The sequence below is a fragment of the Nerophis lumbriciformis genome, linkage group LG24 (genome assembly GCF_033978685.3).
Source record: "Nerophis lumbriciformis linkage group LG24, RoL_Nlum_v2.1, whole genome shotgun sequence".
NCBI classification, from domain to species: domain Eukaryota; kingdom Metazoa; phylum Chordata; class Actinopteri; order Syngnathiformes; family Syngnathidae; genus Nerophis; species Nerophis lumbriciformis.
This window is the reverse complement of record NC_084571.2, coordinates 2,722,835-2,746,783: the sequence shown is the minus strand read 5'-3', so window position 1 is coordinate 2,746,783 and position 23,949 is coordinate 2,722,835. Positions and strand designations below refer to the sequence as shown.

Below are 23,949 nucleotides of genomic sequence, written 5' to 3'. Positions count from 1 at the left end.
ACAGACTAACCTCTAAAGGTCCTGGTGCTCCAAAAGGTCCAGAATGTACCCAAAGAGTCACATTTTGGACCTTTTGGGCAACCCCGTGCACAGAAGACGATGACTCAAAGATTTGTCGTTCATGTGGCTTGACGACGATATATCCTCGTTTCCTCGCGGAAATCCCAAAGCTGGTCTGAAAGTTATCCATTGACTGAGCTCAGCCACACGGTTTGATCCCTGTGGCTCCGGCTCGCTTTAATTGGAAAGGCTCATTCTGAGGGGGGCCTGATCGCTCCGGTCACACCAGGAGGAGGAAGAGCGATGAAGCGTCTTTCAGTGTTAGAACGCCCTGACAGCTGAGTACTTCCTGTCTGCTGAGCACTTCCTGTCTGCTCAGCTTGTTCGGTGCGCCGTCATAGGTTGTACTTGCACAACTTGTCGTCGGTTGTTGAAGAAATGAAAGATTGTATTAATTCTCTTATGAAATAGTCATTTTAATTAGAATCTGCTGGAGGGTTTTATGTACACCCACTCACTTTCCCCAAGGCTGTGAGGCGATGCACTGAGATTCACCTTTCCACTACACAACCACAACATCCTGCTTCACCGCCAGTCCAACATTCATGACATCACTACACGTATTGTTACTCTTTAACACGGTCAAATCAGTGTTCCCAACAGGAATTCTTGGGTTCTTAACCTTTTTGACCTTGGAGCCCAACGTTTCCTCTACAGAGGGGATTGGGGCCCAATAAAATGTTAACACTAAATTAATAATCTAACTCTTGATTTCAATCTTACTCAAAAATGATATCTAACTTACTTGCAGTTAAACAAGAAAAACCTTGTCAAATAATATGAAAGCATGTGTTAATCACAAAGATTATTATCAAGGCTTAGGTCAGGCTGATTATAAAAATTAATACTAATCATATATACTGTAAAATTATTAAAACATATTTTTTTACGCAGTGTTAAAATATTCTATGTAAATTAATAATAAATTATACACATAAAAATATATACATAAATATATAAATATATACATACACATATGTATATGTAAAAATGTATATATGTATGTATATATTTATTTATGTATATATAAAGATGTATGTATGTATATGTCTATATGTACATATATGTATGTATGTAAATATATACAGGTATAATATATATATATATATATATATATATATATATATATATATATATATATATATACAGGTAAAAGCCAGTAAATTAGAATATTTTGAAAAACTTGATTTATTTCAGTAATTGCATTCAAAAGGTGTAACTTGTACATTATATTTATTCATTGCACACAGACTGATGCATTCAAATGTTTATTTCATTTAATTTTGATGATTTGAAGTGGCAACAAATGAAAATCCAAAATTCCGTGTGTCACAAAATTAGAATATTACTTAAGGCTAATACAAAAAAGGGATTTTTAGAAATGTTGGCCAACTGAAAAGTATGAAAATGAAAAATATGAGCATGTACAATACTCAATACTTGGTTGGAGCTCCTTTTGCCTCAATTACTGCGTTAATGCGGCGTGGCATGGAGTCGATGAGTTTCTGGCACTGCTCAGGTGTTATGAGAGCCCAGGTTGCTCTGATAGTGGCCTTCAACTCTTCTGCGTTTTTGAGTCTGGCATTCTGCATCTTCCTTTTCACAATACCCCACAGATTTTCTATGGGGCTAAGGTCAGGGGAGTTGGCGGGCCAATTTAGAACAGAAATACCATGGTCCGTAAACCAGGCACGGGTAGATTTTGCGCTGTGTGCAGGCGCCAAGTCCTGTTGGAACTTGAAATCTCCATCTCCATAGAGCAGGTCAGCAGCAGGAAGCATGAAGTGCTCTAAAACTTGCTGGTAGACGGCTGCGTTGACCCTGGATCTCAGGAAACAGAGTGGACCGACACCAGCAGATGACATGGCACCCCAAACCATCACTGATGGTGGAAACTTTACACTAGACTTCAGGCAACGTGGATCCTGTGCCTCTCCTGTCTTCCTCCAGACTCTGGGACCTCGATTTCCAAAGGAAATGCAAAATTTGCATTGTTGGGTGATGGTTTGGGGTGCCATGTCATCTGCTGGTGTCGGTCCACTCTGTTTCCTGAGATCCAGGGTCAACGCAGCCGTCTACCAGCAAGTTTTAGAGCACTTCATGCTTCCTGCTGCTGACCTGCTCTATGGAGATGGAGATTTCAAGTTCCAACAGGACTTGGCGCCTGCACACAGCGCAAAATCTACCCGTGCCTGGTTTACGGACCATGGTATTTCTGTTCTAAATTGGCCCGCCAACTCCCCTGACCTTAGCCCCATAGAAAATCTGTGGGGTATTGTGAAAAGGAAGATGCAGAATGCCAGACCCAAAAACGCAGAAGAGTTGAAGGCCACTATCAGAGCAACCTGGGCTCTCATAACACCTGAGCAGTGGCAGAAACTCATCGACTCCATGCCACGCCGCATTAACGCAGTAATTGAGGCAAAAGGAGCTCCAACCAAGTATTGAGTATTGTACATGCTCATATTTTTCATTTTCATACTTTTCAGTTGGCCAACATTTCTAAAAATCCCTTTTTTGTATTAGCCTTAAGTAATATTCTAATTTTGTGACACACGGAATTTTGGATTTTCATTTGTTGCCACTTCAAATCATCAAAATTAAATGAAATAAACATTTGAATGCATCAGTCTGTGTGCAATGAATAAATATAATGTACAAGTTACACCTTTTGAATGCAATTACTGAAATAAATCAAGTTTTTCAAAATATTCTAATTTACGGGCTTTTACCTGTATATATACAAACCCCGTTTCCATATGAGTTGGGAAATTGTGTTAGATGTAAATATAAACGGAATACAATGATTTGCAAATAATTTTCACCCCATATTCAGTTGAATATACTACAAAGACAACATATTTGATGTTCAAACTGATAAACATTTTTTTTGTTGCAAATAATCATTAACTTTAGAATTTGATGCCAGCAACACGTGACAAATAAGTTGGGAAAGGTGGCAATAAATACTGATAAAGTTGAGGAATGCTTATCAAACACTTATTTGGAACATCCCACAGGTGTGCAGGCTAATTGGGAACAGGTGGGTGCCATGATTGGGTATAAAAACAGCTTCCCAAAAAATGCTCAGTCGTTCACAAGAAAGGATGGGGCGAGGTACACCCCTTTGTCCACAACTGCGTGAGCTAATAGTCAAACAGTTTAAGAACAACGTTTCTCAAAGTGCAATTGCAAGAAATTTAGGGATTTCAACATCTACGGTCCATAATATCATCAAAAGGTTCAGAGAATCTGGAGAAATCACACCACGTAAGCGGCATGGCCGGAAACCAACATTGAATGATCTTGATCTTCGATCCCTCAGATGGCATTGTATCAAAAACCGACATCAACCTCTAAAGGATATCACCACATGGGCTCAGGAACACTTCAGAAAACCACTGTCACTAAATACAGTTGGTCGCTACATCTGTAAGTGCAAGTTGAAGCTCTACTATGCAAAGCGAAAGCCATTTATCAACAACATTCAGAAACGCCGCCGGCTTCTCTGGGCCCGAGATCATCTAAGATGGACTCATGCAAAGTGGAAAAGTGTTCTGTGGTCTGACGAGTTCACATTTCAAATTGTTTTTGGAAATATTTGACATCGTGTCATCCAGACCAAAGGGGAAGCGAACCATCCAGACTGTTATCGACGCAAAGTTCAAAAGCCAGCATCTGTGATGGTATGGGGGTGCATTAGTGCCCAAAGCATGGGTAACTTACACATCTGTGAAGGCACCATTAATGCTGAAAGGTACATACAGGTTTTGGAACAACATATGCTGCCATGTAAGCGCCGTCTTTTTCATGGACGCCCCTGCTTATTTCAGCAAGACAATGCCAAGCCACATTCAGCAAGAGTGCGAGTACTTTCCTGGGTCCGCCTGCAGTCCAGACCTGTCTCCCAATCGAAAATGTGTGGCACATTATGAAGCGTAAAATACAACAGCGGAGACCCCCGGACTGTTGAACGACTGAAGCTCTACATAAAACAAGAATGGTAAAGAATTCCACTTTCAAAGCTTCAACAATTAGTTTCCTCAGTTCCCAATCATTTATTGAGTGTTGTTAAAAGAAAAGGTGATGTAACACAGTGGTGAACATGCCCTTTCTCAACTATTTTGGCACGTGTTGCAGCCATGAAATTCTAAGTTAATTATTATTTGCAAAAAAAAAATAAAAAGTTTATGAGTTTGAACATCAAGTATCTTGTCTTTGTAGTGCATTCAATTGAGTATGGGTTGAAAAGGATTTGCAAATCATTGTATTCCGTTTATATTTACATCTAACACAATTTCCTAACTCATATGGAAACGGGGGTTTGTATATATATATATATATATATATATATATATATATGTACATAAATATGTATGTACACAAATATGTATTTATATATATATATATAGATATATATATGCATGCATATATGTGTGCGTGTGTGTATATGTATGTATATATGTATACGTATTTGTATACATATGCATATGTATATATGTGTGTATGTATATATATATATATATATATATATATATATATATATATATATGTATGTGTGGGGAAAAAAATCACAAGACTATTTCATCTCTACAGGCCTGTTTCATGAGGGGGGTATCCTCAATCATCAGGAGATTTTAATGGGAGCATTCGCATACCATGGTTCATATAGGGCACAGAGTGGGTGGGTACAGGCTGGCCTAGGGGCGTGGTGATTGGTTCATGTGTTACCTAGGAGGTGTTTCCGTCTATGGCGGCATGTTGTTACAATTTCGCTGCGCTTGTTGAGGGATGACAGGTCTGGACGGTAGATAATAAACAGTTTCTCTTTCAAGCATAGGTTGCATCTTTTATTACCACTATTGTAAGGTGTGCTGGATGCAAGAATTTGCCATGTTATTGAATATTCAACATTATTGTCTTTGAGGTCCCAAATGTGTTTGCTGAGTTCTGTGGTATTTCGCAGGTTTTTGTTCCTGAAAGAAGCCTTGTGGTTGTTCCATCTGGTTTTGAATTCACCCTCGGTTAATCCTACATATGTGTCGGATGTGTTAATGTCCTTGCGTATTACCTTAGATTGGTAGACAACTGATGTTTGTAAGCATCCCCCGTTGAGGGGGCAATCAGGTTTCTTTCGACAGTTACATGCTTTGTTGGTTTTGGAGTCGTTCTGACTGGGGGTCGACGGCTCATTTGCAATTGTTTTGTTGTGGTTTGAGATGATTTGTCGTATATTGTTCATGCAGCTGTAGCTCAATTTGATGTCGTTCTTGTTGAATACTTTTCTTAGGTTGTTGTCTTTGGGAAAGTGTTTGTCAATCAGGTTGAGGAATTTGTGTCCAATGTTCGTTGAGACGTTTTTGCTGTATGGGGGGTTGTACCAGATGATGCCGTTTCGTTTTCTGTTCTTTTTTGGCTGGTTTCCTGGCGTGGGTTCATAGGTGAGGGTGAAATTGTATCCGCTTTCATCAAGGGCTTTTTGGTACGGGGGGGTTGCTTGGTCAAATTCAGCTTTGCTAGATGACAGCATCTATATATATATATATATATATATATATATATATACATGTGTATATATGCATATATGTGTACATATATGCATGCATTATTGTCCTTTATATAGCATTTCTTACACTGTGTGGCCACACTATGATGTCATACTATTCACGGCGCTAAGACCCATCACGGTTGACTCTGCACTTGCCCGGTTGTTGACGTGGGTTAAAAAAGGCCCGTGCTTGGGAACCGTAGCAGGTGGATTCTCCACTCAGCAGGTTGTCTTGAAGCAGGACTGGGAGGTACATGTAGATGTGTGAAGGGGGGGTCAGCACTGCTGTGGTTTGGCATGACTCAGACAGTTTTAGCCTGCAGGCAGGAAGTCTCCATTAGAACCCTCTCATGCTGATTCTTCCCTTGGCTGGGACTGGATTTGAATTGTAAGTCTTTGAGAAGAGGCGAAGATAAGTGTCACTACAGTGTGCTGGGGGGGGCTTCTGGAGGAGTCTGGTCTCCACAGAATTAAGCAGGATTTGCAAAAAAAAAAAAGGGCCTTTCCACCCAATCAGTGCCTTTTGCTTCACCGGGAAAACTGTTGCATCTGATTTATTTCTTGACTCGATTCATCTGCCGATTATTGTTGTGATTAAAGGATCAATCTGTCAATGTCAACTGTTTTTCGAGTAGTGGTACAACATATTTTACACTAGTGAGCCACGGATGAGGAGATGCTGCTCCGTTATTGATTGAAGTAAAGTCTGAATGTCATTAAAACAGTTAGCTCCATCTTTTGACACTTCTTCCACTCCCGTCCTTGCACGCTACACCGCTACAACAAAGATGACGGGGAGAAGACACTGGCGAAGGTGAGCCACGTAAATAAGACCGCCCACAAAACGGCACATCCGGAAGCGACTGTCAGAAAGCGGCTTGAAGATGATCTGTAAAACATAATCTATGCAACATTTTGACCAACGAACCACCATTACATGTTATGTAGACCACAAGGAAGTGTTTTACATTCAGAAAAAAAAAATCATAATATTATGACTCCTTTAATGCGCCCTATAATCCGGTGCGCCCCATGGTCCGGAAAATACGGTATATATAATTATTTTTAAGTTTTGATTCCTTCCAAGGTGGTGCAAACTGCCATCTCATGTGTCTTAGGCCCCACTAAACCGGCTAAGATTATCCAGGGTAAATCCCACCTAACTAGGGATGTCCGATAATGGCTTTTTGCCGATATCCGATATTCCGATATCATCCAACTCTTTAATTACCGATACCGATATCAACCGATATATGCAGTCGTGGAATTAACACATTATTATACCTAATTTGGACAACCGGGTATGGTGAAGATAAGGTACTTTTTAAAAAAAAATTATAAAATAAGATAAATAAATTAAAAACATTTTCTTTAATAAAAAAGAAAGTAAAACAATATAAAAACAGTTACAGTTGGGGCGGTATAGCTAGGTTGGTAGAGCGGCCGTGCCAGCAACTTGAGTGTTGCAGGTTCGATCCCCGCTTCCGCCATCCTAGTCACTGCCGTTGTGTCCTTGGGCAAGACACTTTACCCACCTGCTCTCAGTGCCACCCACACTGGTTTAAATTATAACTTAGATATTGGGTTTCACAATGTAAAGCGCTTTGAGTCACTTGAGAAAAAGTGCTACCGTATTTTCCGCACTATTAGCCGCACCTAAAAACCACAAATTTACTCAAAAGCTGACAGTGCGGCTTTTAACCCGGTGCGCTTTATACATGGATAAATATTAAGATTCATTTTCATAAAGTTTCGGTCTCGCAACTTCGGTAAACAGCCGCCATTTTTTTTCCCGGTAGAACAGGAAGCGCTTCTTCTTCTACGCAAGCAACCGCCAAGGTAAGCACCCGCCCCCATAGAACAGGAAGCGCTTCTTCTTGTACTGTAAGCAACCACCCGCCCGCGTAGAAGAAGAAAAAGCGCGCGGATATCACCGTACGTTTCATTTCCTTTGTGTGTTTACATCTGTAAAGACCACAAAATGGCTCCTACTAAACGACAGGGATCCGGTTCATGAAAAGACGCAATCTCTCCATCCGCACACGGATTACTATTTCACAGCAACTGATATTCCTGTGAACCGCACTGTGGAACGGGAGCACGTACGGTGAATATTCGCACCACAGGGAATGAGAAGTCATCCTTCACTGTGGTTCTAGCTTGCCATGCTAATGGCCAGAAACTTCCACCCATGGTGATATTCAAAAGGAAGACCTTGCCAAAAGAGACCTTTCCAGCCGGCGTCATCATAAAAGCTAACTCGAAGGGATGGATGAAGAAAAGATGAGCGAGTGGTTAAGGTAAGTTTAAGTTTACGCGAAGAGGCCGGGTGGCTTTTTTCACGCAGCTCTGTCCATGTTGATATACGTATGTTTGTGATTGCACATTTGCGTACATTTTGGGAGTGAACAGAGTTGTTAGAACGCTGGTTTTTAATATATTATTAAAGTTTGACTGACCTATCTGACTGTTTTTTTGACATTCCTTTAGCGCAGTTAGATGCGGCTTACAACACCGGGCGGCTTATAGGTGGACAAAGTTTTGAAATATGCCGTTCATTGAAGGCGCGGCTTTTAACCCAGGGCGCCTTATGGTGCGGAAAATACGGTATATAAAATGTAATTCACTTCACTTCACTTCACTTACATAGAAACTAGTAATTAATGAAAATGAGTAAAATTAACTGTTAAAGGTTAGTACTATTAGTGGAGCAGCAGCACGCACAATCATGTGTGCTTACGGACTGTATCCCTTGCAGACTGTATTGATATATATTGATATATAATGTAGGAACCAGAATATTAATAACAGAAAGAAACAACCCTTTTGTGTGAATGAGTGTAAATGGGGGAGGAAGGTTTTTTGGGTTGGTGCACTAATTGTAAGTGTATCTTGTGTTTTTTATGTTGATTTAATAAAAAATAAATAAATACAAAAAAAAAACGATACCGATAATAAAAAAACAGATACAGATAATTTCCGATATTACATTTTAACGCATTTATCGGCCGATAATATCGGCAGACCGATATTATCGGACATCTCTACACCTAACCTTATCCTTGTCCACACACATGCAATGGTCATTTAATACCCCTCCCCCCCTCAATCCGCCGGCGGAACGCGACCTAGTACGCATGCGCGGAAAATGTGCACGTCATAGTCACCTCCAGTGTTGCTTTGTGTGCAAGTTCTTAAATTAAATGTAACTTATCTGCACAATATATAGTGCTGTGGTATTTCAATGAACTAGAATCCAGTGATGGCTTCATCTGGCCAGGATCTTCAGCTCTCACTGGATCGGTTCGCAGCCGAGTGTGAAGCGACTAGGGATGAGAATCAGCACCTCCAAGTCCGAGTCCATGGTTCTCGCCCGGAAAAGGGTGGAGTGCCATCTCCGGGTTGGGGAGGAGATCTTGCCCCAAGTGGAGGAGTTCAAGTACCTCGGAGTCTTGTTCACGAGTGAGGGAAGAGTGGATCGTGAGATCGACAGGCGGATCGGTGCGGCGTCTTCAGTAATGCGGACGCTGTATCGATCCGTTGTGGTGAAGAAGGAGCTGAGCCGGAAGGCAAAGCTCTCAATTTACCGGTCGATCTACGTTCCCATCCTCACCTATGGTCATGAGCTTTGGGTTATGACCGAAAGGACAAGATCACGGGTACAAGCGGCCGAAATGAGTTTCCTCCGCCGGGTGGCGGGGCTCTCCCTTAGAGATAGGGTGAGAAGCTCTGTCATCCGGGGGGAGCTCAAAGTAAAGCCGCTGCTCCTCCGCATCGAGAGGAGCCAGATGAGGTGGTTCGGGCATCTGGTCAGGATGCCACCCGAGCGCCTCCCTAAGGAGGTGTTTAGGGCATGTCCGACCCGTAGGAGGCCACGAGGAAGACCCAGGACACGTTGGGAAGACTATGTCTCCCGGCTGGCCTGGGAACGCCTCGGGATCCCCCGGGAGGAGCTGGACGAAGTGGCTGGGGAGAGGGAAGTCTGGGCTTCCCTGCTTAGGCTGCTGCCCCCGCGACCCGACCTCGGATAAGCGGAAGAAGATGGATGGATGGATGGATAGAATCCAGTGTGCTGTGGGGTTCTATTGTAGTGAATCACACCTGAGACATCATAAATTAAGCAAATGTTTAATGGACAGGTGAAAGTAAACAATGTGATAAAGAACATTTTATATCAGTCAATCTAGGGATCTAGATATCTGGTCAGGACACTCCTCACTCTTTTGCCTTCACCTTCATTGTCCATTTGTTTTTGGTGACTTTATATACTCTGGACCTAGACGTTGAGTCTGTGATATACGTGGCGGACTGATACAGTCCAGTCTGCTTTGCCAGTCCAAATGCATTCGCCGTTTTCCGTAGTCTTCTCTAGTCGGCCAGGTAATACAAAGCAGACACTACCTTTTTTATCACATCCACTGGAGCCCGCATTCTCGTTGTCTCTCCTTCGACAAACGGACAACGTTTTTCGGTAAGTAGAATCACAGCTGACCTTGACATTCGAAAGTTCTCTTGCCGTCTGAGAAGTGTTGTATCCCAAATAGCTGCAATCGCGCGTTTCTGGATGACTCGCCTCCATATTTCCAGTGGTTAGCGGCGAGTTACGAAACCACTTGTTATGAAGCTGGTTGTGGCGTTCTCTTTCTGACGTCACTTCCTGTGTGGGTGCGGTTATTCTGGTGTCACTTCCTCTCCGAACTCAGTTTGTAAACGATCGATGAGTCCATACAGAGCTAAGAGCCGGAGATTCAAGAAATACACGGCGCACTTACCCGTGTAAAAAATTATCCAAGGAGGGGAACCTTAAACGAGGGTTTAGTGTGGCTGACACGGGCTTAGGCTAAATAATTTATCGTTCAACGAGTTATCCGACTTAATGTAGGCATAGCCTTAGGTGTGCTGCTCTGACAATAAAGTTCCTTGGATCCTTAAAAGGGTGTGGTCTATTCTAAGACCACAAAATATCACCTTTTGATCCAAGCCACAAAATAATGTTTAGAATTTAGGCTTAATTTGAATAACATAAGTTGGTAGACATTTGTATTTATATTTAAATGAGCAAAGAAGTAATTTGCAGCTGTCGCAGAGAGTGGGAGTAGCAGAACAGTTTCTACCAAAAACAAACAAAAAAAGGTTTTAATTGAATTTGCCTGACTTGTTGGAGTTTATCTCAAATTGCAGCCAGTTTGGTCAACAGATCTTTTTTTTCTTCAATTAAAGCACATTAAAAATGTGCTTTGCTGGCTGTAAGGAACGTGCGATAAGGTGTCTCGCTCTAAAAAGCACATTAGGCGCATAAACATTGATTTAACTTAGTTGAACATTCAGTTTGCTTTCTTAATTGCTGCAAATTGAATTTTTTAAATGAGGTCTTTTCCTTTCTCCAGAGGGAGAAAAAGTGTATAAATTGTGCTTGACATGTAGAAATAAACTTTTCATTGAAGGTATTTTCATGTACAGTGTTCCCCCCGCTTCTCCCCAGTCCAATTAGTACATCGCTGAATTTAAAGTATTTTGAGTGTATAATGTGGAGAATGCATATATTTTCAAGAGTTCTTTCTTCACCAATAGTTATGTTTTAATCAGCTAGTATTTTTCCATGTACTAGTAAACTGTGTTTCACTTTGAAGGCGCTGGAATGTTGGGAGTATGATGTACTCCCTTTTTACCATATCTGTTTTATAACAATGAGGCTGTATTCCTTTCTGGGCAGGGTGGGTGCTGTTTTCGTACTAAATAAGCAGACTCTTTCCATTAGATTTTTAGACCGCTTCTAGATGCATCTATTAACGCACTGTAAGACTGGTTTCCTAAAGCTTTAGTAAAACTTGATAATATTCCCATTCTGTCTTGATGGTCCTTCTTACTCAGCATATATGTCATCCAAAATAATTTGGGAGTGACTTTTATTCCCTGAGTACCCTTTGAAGTTTCAGGTTAAAAATATGTAAATATGTATAGTTTAGGTGTCAAACTCAGTGTGAATTAAATGCGTTCTTTCCATTTTGACAGAAAAATACATGTTTTACATGCAAATTCAAAACTTTGATATTATTCTAATAATTAGACTTAGACAAACTTAGACTTAGACAAACGTTAATGATCCACAAGGGACATTGTTCCACACAGTAGCTCAGTTACAAAGGATGGAAAGGATAATGCAGGTATAAAGTAGACTAAAAAATGTACCGTAGTAGCAATATAAAATATAACATATATGTAATATTTATTTGATATATACAGTATATCATATATACTGATATATTATTATACAAAATTATATTTCTATATAATATATACAATATATAACAAATCCCAATTACCATGTAATAATAATAATAATAATGCAAAAAATGTAATACTATCATACATTTCAAACTTTTTGTTAGTTAAAATCTAAATACCGGTAGTAAATATCTGATTGACTTCGAATTTCACAGCAAATTATTCCATCAAATTGTAAAAATGACAAAAGGTTTGCCAGAAGTTTACCATAAAAAAAAACAACTATACTATCGTTTTTCTATTTGCTGTAAAAAAAATAAATAAAAACACAGTAAATTGTTGTGGTAAAATTGTGGCGACTAACCTGAGGTTTTTTTTACTGCAATATCTAAAGATTATTTTACAGTGTATGTAAAAAATTATAGTAATCAAATGCATACTGAATACTTATAAATTATTCACGGTTTCAAACGGCCCTCTGAGGGCAGCCATAACTGCGACGAGGCCCTCAGTGAAAACGAGTTCGACACCCCTAAGTTAGGGTGTGTGGAGTGTTTTAAGTGTTTTAAGTGTGTGGAGGCCTTCTAAAGACTTTAAATACAAACGATATTCATAAAAATCGTGAAAAACAGAAGGTAGGGGAAGTCTGGAACGTCACTCTGGCGATAGCAGAGGGAACACTGTCTTAGCATCGAGTGTACACACACTATGGACGTGAGCCTCCTACTGGCCAACTGCTGAGGCTGCACATATTGTCTATGTCGGGGGTCAGCAACTCACGGCTCTCTGGAGCTTTTTCAAAAATGTATGAAAAATGGAAAAAAATATTTTCTGTTTTAATATGGTTTCTGTAGGAGAACAAACCTGACACAAACCTCACTAATTGTTAGAAATCACAGTGTTTATATTAAAGGCCTACTGAAATGCGATTTTCTTATTTAAACGGGGATAGCAGGTCCATTCTATGTGTCATACTTGATCATTTCGCGATATTGCCATATTTTTGCTGAACGGATTTAGTAGAGAACATCGACGATAAAGTTTGCAACTTTTGGTTGCTTATGAAAAAGCCTTGCCTGTACCGGAAGTAGCAGACGATATGCGCGTGACGTCACAGGTTGTGGAGCTCCTCACATCTGCACATTGTTTACAATCATGGCCACCAGCAGCGAGAGCGATTCGGACCAAGAAAGCGACGATTTCCCCATTAATTTGAGCGAGGATGAAAGATTCGTGGATGAGGAAAGTGAGAGTGAAGGACTAGAGGGCAGTGGGAGCGACTCAGATAGGGAAGATGCTGTGAGAGGCGGGTGGGACCTGATATTCAGCTGGGAATGACTAAAACAGTAAATAAACACAATTAGCCACAACACAACCAGGCTTGTATTTAATATGCCACAAATTAATCCCGCATAACAAACACCTCCCCCCTCCCGTCCATATAACCCGCCAATACAACTCCAACACCTGCACAACACACTCAATCCCACAGCCCAAAGTACCGTTCACCTTCCCAAAGTTCATACAGCACATATATTTCCCCAAAGTCCCCAAAGTTACGTACGTGACATGCAGATAGCGGCACGCACGTGCGGGCAAGCGATCAAATGTTTGGAAGCGTACTCACGGTACCGTGTCTGCGCATCCAACTCAAAGTCCTCCTGGTAAGAGTCGCTGTTGTCCCAGTTCTCCACAGGCCAATGGTAAAGCTTGACTGTCATCTTCCGGGAATGTAAACAATGAAACACCGGCTGTGTTTGTGTTGCTGCAGCCGGCCGCAATACACCGCTTCCCAGATACAGCTTTCTTCTTTGCTGTCTCCATTGTTTATTGAACAAATTGCAAAAGATTCACCAACACAGATGTCCAGAATACTGTGGAATTTTGCGATGAAAACAGACGACTTAATAGCTGGCCACCATGCTGTCCCAAAATGTCCTCCACAATCCGTGACGTCACGCGCTGACGTCATCATACCGAGACGTTTTCAGCAGGATATTTCGCGCAAAATTTTAAATTGCACTTTAGTAAGCTAACCCTGCCGTATTGGCATGTGTTGCAATGTTAAGATTTCATCATTGATATATAAACTATCAGACTGCGTGGTCGGTAGTAGTGGGTTTCAGTAGGCCTTTAAATATGCTTCAGTGGTTAGAGATTATTTGGGGAGCGCCGTTTTATCCTACTAATTTTGGCGGTCGTTGAACTCACCGTAATTTGTTTACACGTACAACTTTCTCCGACTTTCTAAGACGTGTTTTATACCATTCCTTTTTTGTCTCATTTTGTCCACCAAACGTTTTATGCTGTGCGTTAAAGCACAAAGGTGAACTTTGGTCACTGCATGACTGCAAGCTAATTGATGCTAACATGCTATTTAGGCTAGTTGTATGTACATATTGCATCTTAATGCCTCGTGTGTAGGTATATTTGAGCTTATTTAATTTTCTTTAAGTCCTCTTAATTCAATTTGTATTTGCATGTCTCATGACACATTATCTGTATGTCATATTGGTTGCATTTCTGATAGTTGCTTGTGTGCCTTGTTGTTCCAGACCACAGCAAACATTACCCAGTTTGCAAAGATTGTAATAAATCCATTAGAAGAAGACAGCCTGCCACTTCCTTTAACTTGGACACACACATCTATACCTTTGGCATTTCCATGCCAGTAATTTCCAGGACTTATCTCACCCTCTAAGAAGCCTCCATTTTACTAATGTTTTCGAGTGTTGTAAAAATGTGTTGAATAAATAATAGATTTCAACATTTCTGTTGAGAGGAACAAAATTTGGGTACCTGGTCAGAATGCCCCCCCGGACGCCTCCCTGACGAGGTGTTTTGGGCATGCCCAACTGGTAGGAGGCCACTGGCCACATTTTCTAGCTGGCCTGGGAACGCCCGGGAAGAGCTGGGAGAGAGGGAAGTCTGGGCCCCTCTGCTTGGGCTGCAGCCCCCGCGACCTGACTTCGGATAAGCGGAAGAAGATGGATGGATGTTTGGATTGGAAAAATATATCATTCTGTAGCACGGCAAAAAGAAAAATACAAGCAGAGGAAAGATAATCCTATCCTTGAACTCAGAAATCACAGGTTAAAAATGAAAATTTAAAATATAATTTTATACACGATACATAAAATCTGTTATATGAACTCTCAGCTCTGTTTGAGTGACCTTGGCCTGGAAAATGTTGAAGACCCTTGATTTAGTGATTAGTGATAACTAGCTCAGATGGCGGTTATTGTAACGGGAAATCCCTAACTGTGTGTCCCTGAATTTGTGTTGGACATCTTGGACGTGGACGGGAGTTTTTTTACTTGTTGGGGTTTGAACGCGCCAGTGAACATTAACATGTTTTGTTACCTGACATGAACTTGTTGAAGTGTGGCCGTGGAGATTTTCAAGGTGAGGACGTCTCAATCATCAGACAATTTGCGGGGGCGGGAGAATAGACAACAGTCAATGACGTTTTACAGGAGAGATGTGTTCAAGGTTTAGAAAGGCCTGGGAAAATGTAGCTTTTGTAGATGTTATCGAAAAAAGCTTCAGCTCAGAAAAGTTGTTTTATCTTAAAATATATGTGCAGTGTTCCCTCGTTTAACGCTGGGGTTACGTTCCAAAAAATACCCGCTTTAAGTGAAATCCATGTAGAAGAGGTTGATTTTTTTTTTTTTTCGTTTTTCATTAATATATTTTTAGTTTACATTGTTTCTTTATTTACAGGATGTTTTTTTTTTCCATTTACTGTGCATGTTTTTTTATTTGCAGGTTGTTTTTTTATTATAATTTGTTTCCGGTTTTTTTATATGTTTTCGTTCAATATATTTTATTTTTGTTTACATTTGTTTTTTTCATTTACAGGATGTTATTTTTTCATTTACTGTGCATGTTTTTTCATTTATTTTTTTTATTTTTTTTATATGTTTTCGTTCAATACATATTTTTTTGTTTACATTATGTGTTTTCATTTACAGGATGTTTTTTTTTTTTGATTTACTGTGCATGTTTTTTCGTATTCGGTTGTTTTTTTTATTTTCATTTTTTCAGTTTTTTATATTTTTTTGTTCAATAAATTTTATTTTTGTTTACATTGTTTTTTCATTTACAGGTTGTTGTGTTTTTCTTTTACTGTGCATGTTTTTTCGTTTGCAAGTTTTTTTTATTTTTTATTTTATTTTTTATATGTTTTCGTTTAAAATATATTTTTTTGTTTATATTATGTGTTTTAATTTACAGGATGTTTTTTTTTTTCATTTACTGTGCATGTTTTTTTGTTTTCGGTTGTTTTTTTTATTTATACGTTTTTTTCATTTACAGTACTGTACAGTATATACTCGCGTCAAACAACTTAGTAAATTAGGCAAGCTGTACAGGACACATGGCATGGAGAAGATTGATTGACAATGGTCTGCAGTCCCTCAGCGAATAAGGACGCAAAACACAATTCATACGCTGTAAAAAAAAAAAGAAAAAAAAGCATGCAACACTGTAAAAAAAATTACACTCACACACAAAAAATCTACCGCGTAAAGTGAACCGTGTTGTAACGAGGGAACATTGTATATACTTAATTTTTCCTAAATTTACCAAAACGTAACCGTGGAGTTATTGAGTCTGGGTTTTTTTTAGCTGATTGGAGAGCTGGCTTCTGCAGCTAGTGGGTCCATGACGATGACTTCTGTTTTGTTTGATCAGCCGTTTTACTGCTGTGGTACAGGCACCGTTTGGAAACGATCAAGGTATGTAAAAAAATATTTACAAAATCTTTCTGTGCAACTAAATCATGTCACAACGTATATATCTGCGGCTCAGCGTCCTAATATATGGAAAAACATGTTTTCTTTCGAAAATAGTGGGTGCGGCTCATACACCGATGCACTCTACAGTCTGGAAAATACAATAATAGGGTAATTATGTTGTGCTCAAATAAATAAACTAAATATTAGTAAATGTATTTTTCAACTAAACTGTAAATAAAATCATAGTGCAACTAAAAATATAGCTTTGCTTTCGTCATAATTTGTGCGCTTAAACGTCTGTGACTTTAGCGCCAGACTTCTTTTGTTTGTTTGATATTGTCACTACTGCCACAAGTGGTGGAAAAGTGTATTACAACTGAGTACCACTGCGGCCCATGCAGACCACAGCTGAGAAACAGGTATTTTGTAGTGGCTCAACAATGGAAAGAAAGACTGGACGGAACCTAGTTAGATTTTAGATTTAGATTTAGATTTAGATTTATTGGTACCCGTTGGAGAAATTAATTTTCACTGCCGTACATTTGAACAATAGACATTACACATCACGAAACAAAAATAACAAAAAGACATCATACATGACCAACACACATTTACAGGCTTGTCAGACAGGTCGGCCGGGCCTGCTGTTAAGGGTGGCTATAGCTGCAGGGATAAGGCTTTTCCTGAGGCGGACCCTCCAGAATTTGATGGTTATTAGCGAGCAGCTAGTTTATGTTGGAGTGTTTGCATATACTTTATTTTTTGTAAATTTACCAAAACGTCACCATGGAGTTATTGAGTCTGTTTAGCTGATTGGAGAGCTGCTAGTGGGTCCATGGCGATGACTTATGATTTGTTTGATCAGCCGTTTTACTGCTGTGTTACAGACACCGTTTGGAAACAATTAAGGTATGTAAATAAATATTTAAAAAATATTTCGATGTAAGTAACTCATTTCACAATGTATAGATCTGCAACTTATAGTCTGGTGCGGCTAATATATGGAAAATAAATGTTTTAAAACAAATTAGTGGGCGCTTTATAGTAAGGATAATAAAATAAGCACTTCACTTTTTGGAGAGCTCAATAATAATAGGAAGGAGAGCAAGACAATAAAATAATACTCCAAAACTGACCATTATAATGCGAATGAAGCTGCTGTTGTAGTGAGACATCATTGTGCACGTGTACCTAATGAAGTGCCCTGCTAGTAGTGGATATGCGGCCGTTTGCAGAAGGTCCCCGGGAGACCACTCAAAGCTCCCTGGGATTTGCGCGCCGTTGCGACAAAAAGTCACCCCAAGATTGAATTTTCAAATCGGCCTGTGTGTTAATTACGCCTCTTTTTTTTTTGTTTTGGGTTAAAACTCTCCCGATTCATTAATTGCTGTATAATTGATCAATGTCACCAGGGTTAATGAATTACCCATGATGCCCTGCTGGGGGGGACTGTTCCTTCGCTCCCTTGCATACATGAGGAGAAAAGAAAAGAAGTTAATTTCATTATAAGAGCAAGTGGGCGATGTCGCAAGAAGCCCAGAGTGGTAATCCTATTATCCCGCACGCGTGTCAACACACTCGCACAAACAATCCTCCATCTTTGGATTCAGCCTCCGGTCCAACCCACCAATAAGGGGGGTTGATATCACCATATAAGGGGGGTCTATACCACAGGCGCCGATCCCACCCACGTGGGATTGGTGGCAACTTTCAATCTTTAAAACCATTTTTGAAAAATCAATCTTGTTGTTGGTAATTTTGTGACGAGTTTGGTCCGTTTTACATAATAAAAAAGTCACAATTCATATAGTCTATAATTAACAAACTTTAACCAATGTGCCCGATAATGACGCAATCATCTAGACTTTGTACTCACACACGAGCGAATGAAGCGCATACTTACTCGACAGCCACACATGTCACACTAAGGGCATACTTGCCAACCCTCCCGAATTTTCCGGGAGACTCCCGAAATTCAGCGCCTCTCCCGAAAACCTCCCGGGTCAAATATTCTCCCGAAAATCTCCCTATTTTCAGCCGGAGCTGGAGGCCACGCCCCCTCCAGCTCCATGCGGACCTGAGTGAGGACAGCCTTTTAGCCAAGAACTAAATCATCCAGACTAGAGATAAATTGTATTATTCTGTTTATCTTACCTAAAAATAAATATATTTATTAATTAAAAAAAAAAAAATGTTTACTATATTTTGCTAAAAACAACAAAATTAATTGTATTTTTATTTGTATTTTTTCTGATTCCTTATTACATCCAGCCATAGAATTATACAATAAAATAAACATATTTGAAATAATTAATTTTAAATTATCATAATCATTCATTTAAAATGACCATATTTAATTATTAAAATAATTGCTTGTTTATCAACAACTTTAGCATTTTATTCATTACATTTTGAAGCTCTCAGAAGCCAAGTTATGTTATATTCCTTAATATTTATTTATGCAAGTTTGAAGTATCACTTATCTAAACACAGTTTTGTTTGCATATTTTCAGGATGAAGTGTCAGGACTTGGACTTTGGCTTGGTTTGTTCTCCCGTGGTGCAAATGAACTGGACTGGTCAAGGCTTGAAGGTGGGTACATGATTTATTTTAAACTATCAAAAAAGGAATAAACAAAAAGCGCGCAGAGTGGCGGAGAATAAAACTAGACTTTAAACACAAAACTTGCACATTGGCAGAAACTATGAACAATTAAACAAAACACTAACTGTGGCTTAACGAACAAAAACTTACTTGGCATGGAACCGGCATGAAAAAAAGAGTAGCAAGGGTCATCAGGGTGTGGAGAGTGTGCAGGAGCATAAATGTGGTGATGTCGTCAGAACGAACAACAGAAAATGAATGAACTTAAATACTATGGACATGATTAGTGAAAGCAGGTGCGTGACTCGAAACGTGAAACAGGTGCGTGACGTGACAGGTGAAAACTAATGGTTGCTATGGTGACAAGAGTGCACAATGAGTCCAAACGTGGAACAGGTGCGTGACGTGACAGGTGAAACTAATGGTTGCTATGGTGACAAAACAAAACAAAAGTGCACAAAAAGTCCAAAATTTAAACCGAACATTACTAAAACAAAACATGATCACACAGATATGACATGAAGATATATATATATATATATATATATATATATATATATATATATATATATATATATATATATATATATATATATATATATACATATATATATGTATGAAATACTTGACTTGGTGAATTCTAGCTGTCAATATACTCCTCCCCTCTTAACCACGCCCCCCACCCCCCGAAATCGGAGGTCTCAAGGTTGGCAAGTATGCACTAAGGGTGGCAGTACGAACAACGCCAACACTGTCATAAACATGTGCCATATAGTGAAGCCACACTAAACAACAATGACAAACACATTTTGGGAGAATATTTGCACCGCAACACTACATAAACACTATAGAACAAATTTATAGAATTCCCTGCAGCACCAACTCTGGGAAGCTACAATGTAAACAAACACTATTGGTGGAACTACACCTAGCATCCACTGTAATGATACCACACGTACAAAAGCGTATCTCGTCGATACTACTATGATTACCGTATTTTTCGGACTATAAGTCGCAGCTTTTTTCATAGTTTGGTCGGGCTCCAGTGCGACTTATACATGTTTTTTTCCTTCTTTATTATGCATTTTCGGCAGGTGCGACTTATACTCCAGTGCGGCTTATACTCCGAAAAATACGGTACGTTTATATTTTTTAACATCACAAAATCTTCTTTCGTTTAAAAAAAATGTATATTATGTTTATAAACTCAGGAAATATGTCCCTGGACACATGAGGACTTTGTATAGGACCAATGTATGATCTTGTAACTAATTGGTATCGGATTGATACCCAAATTTGTGGTATCATCAAAAACTAATGTAAAGTATCTAACAAATGAAGAATAAGTGATTATTACATTTTAACAGAAGTGTAGATAGAACATGTTAAAAGAGAAAGTAAGCAGATATTAACAGTAAATGAACAAGTAGATTAATAATTCATTTTCTACCACTTGTCCTTAATAATTTTGACTAAATAATAGAATGACACAATATGTTACTGCATATGTCAGCAGCTAAATTAGGAGCCTTTGTTTGTTTACTTACTAATAAAAGACAAGTTGTCTTGTATGTTCACTATTTTATTTAATAATAATAATAATAATAATAATACATTTTATTTATATGGCGCCTTTCTGGGCACTCAAGGACACCGTACAAAATCACAACAATAAAATCAAATTGGATTAAAAAAAAAACAACAACAAAGAGAAAAGAAAAGATGATTACAATGAATAAGCAGTCAGGAATAGGTGTGTTTTGAGTCTTGATTCGAAGAGGGATATTGAATCTAAGTTGCGAAGGTCTGGTGGTAAAGAGTTCCAAAGATGAAAGCTCGGGCACCCGTGGTGGACAGTTTAAATAAAGGGACAGTGAGATGGATGGATGAAGAGGATCTTAGGGAACGTGACAAGGACAAACTTGCAATAAGAAACATATGTTTAATGTACCCTAGGATTTTTTTGTTAAAATAAAGCCAATAATGACATTTTTTGTGGTCCCCTTTATTTAGAAAAGTACCAAAAAGTACGGAAATACTTTCGGTACCGGGATCGGTACAAAAATAGTGGTTATCGGGACAACACTAATACACACACACCGAGCACCCACTAGCAGAAATGTAGATCGGCGCCTATGGTCTATACCAGTGGTTCTCAAATGGGGGTACTTGAAGGTATACCAAGGGGTACGTGAGATTTTTTTTAAATATTCTAAAAATAGCAACAATTCAAAAATCCTTTATAAATATATTTATTGAATAATACTTTAACAAAATATGAATGTAAGTTCATAAACTCAGTGAAGCACAAGCTCAGGTTTGTCACTAAAATGTCTGTCAAAAAGAAGTGTGAAAAGAAATGCAACAATGCAATATTCAGTGTTGACAGCTAGATTTTTTGTGGACATGTTCCATAAATATTGATGTTAAAGATTTCTTTTTTTTGTGAAGAAATGTTTAGATGTTCATGAATCCAGATGGATCTCTATTACAATCCCCCAAAGAGGGCACTTTAAGTTGATGATTACTTCTATGTGTAGAAATCTTTATTCATAATTGAATCACTTGTTTATTTTTCAACACGTTTTTAGTTATTTTTATATCTTTTTTTCCAAATAGTTCAAGAAAGACCACTACAAATGAGCAATATTTTTGCACTGTTATACAATTTAATAAATCAGAAACTGATCACATAGTGCTGTATTTTACTTCTTTATCTCTTTTTTTCAACCAAAAATGCTTTGCTCTGATTAGGGGGTACTTGAATTAAAAAAAAAAAAATTCACAGGGGGTACATCACTGAAAAAAGGTTGAGAACCACTGGTCTATACCACCATATAAGGGGGGCCAATAACACCAATAAGGGGGGGGTCTATACCACCATGTAAGGGGGCGCTTGTTCCTGAGCCAGGAGGTCAGGAGGCCTCCCCGAAGACATCAAACAAACACTCACTTTCTACCTGAATATGTTTTAATATTTGCATCACCCGTATACCCCTCCCCCTCTCCCCCCTCCTCATCCCCCAACACCGTAATGAGCCAGCTCTGCCCGAGGGCTTCCGAGCAGGAGGAGGATGTTTTCAACTTCCCTCGTGTGAATTAAAAAGCTGATTCCTCATTAAAGGCAGTTTTTGTGTGTGTGTGTGTGTGTGTATGTGTGTGTGTGCGTGTGTGTGTGTGTGTGTGTTTGGCAAGCACACATGAAAGGCGAACAAAAGCATGTGAGAGGTTTTTAAATTTGGGGGGAGTTTTGTGTGACACGTACGTGGACATAAAAAAAAAAAAAAAAAAAAATTATTATGAATATTCCTGATGAATCATCAAAATTGTTTTGATTATCCACGCCGGAAAGCGACCCGCTGGTCCACTCGGTTACTCATTTAGTGCAAGTCTTATTATTCACATTGTTATTATGGGTAACAATTGCCATCTTGTAATTATCAAAGCATTACATCATCATTACCAGCAGCCTGTGGTGTGTTCGAGTGCAGGAAAATGATCAGGAAAATGCCACATTTGTGAGTGCACACGGAGTGGGGTTTTAATGTCAGTTCCAGCTCCTTTAAAGTGCATGTATGAAGGCGGTGACATAGTAAAGTCACTTGTGTTATGAAACAATTGTCACATGATGCAAAAAAATAAATAATAATAATAAAAAGTGGTCTTTTTTCCGCCACTTTTGAAGTCTTTTTAATGAGTTTCCGTGTGATGTGTGTCATGTGACTTTGTCCGACTTGAGACGTGTCCTTACCAAACAAGCGGTTCCGTTGAGGAGCAGCAGGATGAAGCGGCGGTCGGGGCGCATCGTTCCGCCGCGTCAAAAAAGCCACAACTCGCCCACCCTCGCCCCCGACTTCCCTAATTAAGAAACAACAACAACAACAACAACCAAAATACTACAGCAAAAAAAAAAAAAAAAAAAAAGAGCATAAACTCCCGCGTCTTCTTCAGGAACGCCTTCTTCCTCCTCCCACCAGCGAGCCCTCCCGCGCGGCGTGCGGTCCCATGTTCGATTCCGGGGGCCACCTGGGCTTCCTCCCTCCTCTGCCTTCTTGTCCTTGTTTTGGGGGAAAAGTCAAATCACCTGCGTGGGGGTGAATTCCGTGAGTGGCGAGTTATCATCCATGCAGGAGTTCAGGCCAGATGCCATTAGAGGCGCGTGGGTCTTCACACGCGTGCACCCAGGTAGGATGGAGCTGCAGCCTCCTGCTCGGACTCAACACTGCCGAGCTTGAGAGGAGCCAGCTCACGTTTTAACAACTCTCTCTCTCCCCCCCGCCCCCCCGTCTCTCTCTCTCATCTTCTCTGGTCTCATTTCTCTCCACTCCTCTCATCCTCCCTCCCCCTTTTCATCTCTCTCTCTCTCTCTCTCTCTCTCTCTCTCTCTCTCTCTCTCTCTCTCTCTCTCTCTCGTTCACCTACTTTCTCACGTTCATTCCAAATGCAACACAGGGCACAATATCTGCGCTCCCTTTTCAAACATTTGTGACGCCTCTAATCCCGCTGGTCAAATCAAATCAAATCAACTTTATTTATAAAGCACATTTAAAATTTACCACAGGGGTAGCCAAAGTGCTGTACAATGAGCAGGTTAAAAGATAAAACGAGTACCGAGCAAACACAACACAACACAAACAGAACATGATAAAAAATAAAAAATTAAAATAGAATTAATAAAAACATAAAAACATAAAAACAGGATCACAGCAGGTGTATTATGGGGCGCCATTGCAGGATGGATATCACTCAGTGTTAAAAGCCATGGAATAAAAG

General features: G+C 39.5%; 1 protein-coding gene across 1 annotated transcript in view; it reads right to left on the bottom strand.

Moving 5' to 3' along the window:
* LOC133620567 (neurexophilin-1) overlaps positions 1-23,386 on the bottom strand; it is a 53,157-nt gene extending 29,771 nt beyond the window's left edge. The window contains exon 1 of the mRNA XM_061982154.1: positions 22,928-23,386. Coding sequence (XP_061838138.1) covers positions 22,928-22,981 — 54 coding nt within the window. The 5' untranslated portion in view covers positions 22,982-23,386. The remainder of the gene's footprint in view (positions 1-22,927) is intronic.
* Positions 23,387-23,949: the final 563 nt, after the last annotated feature.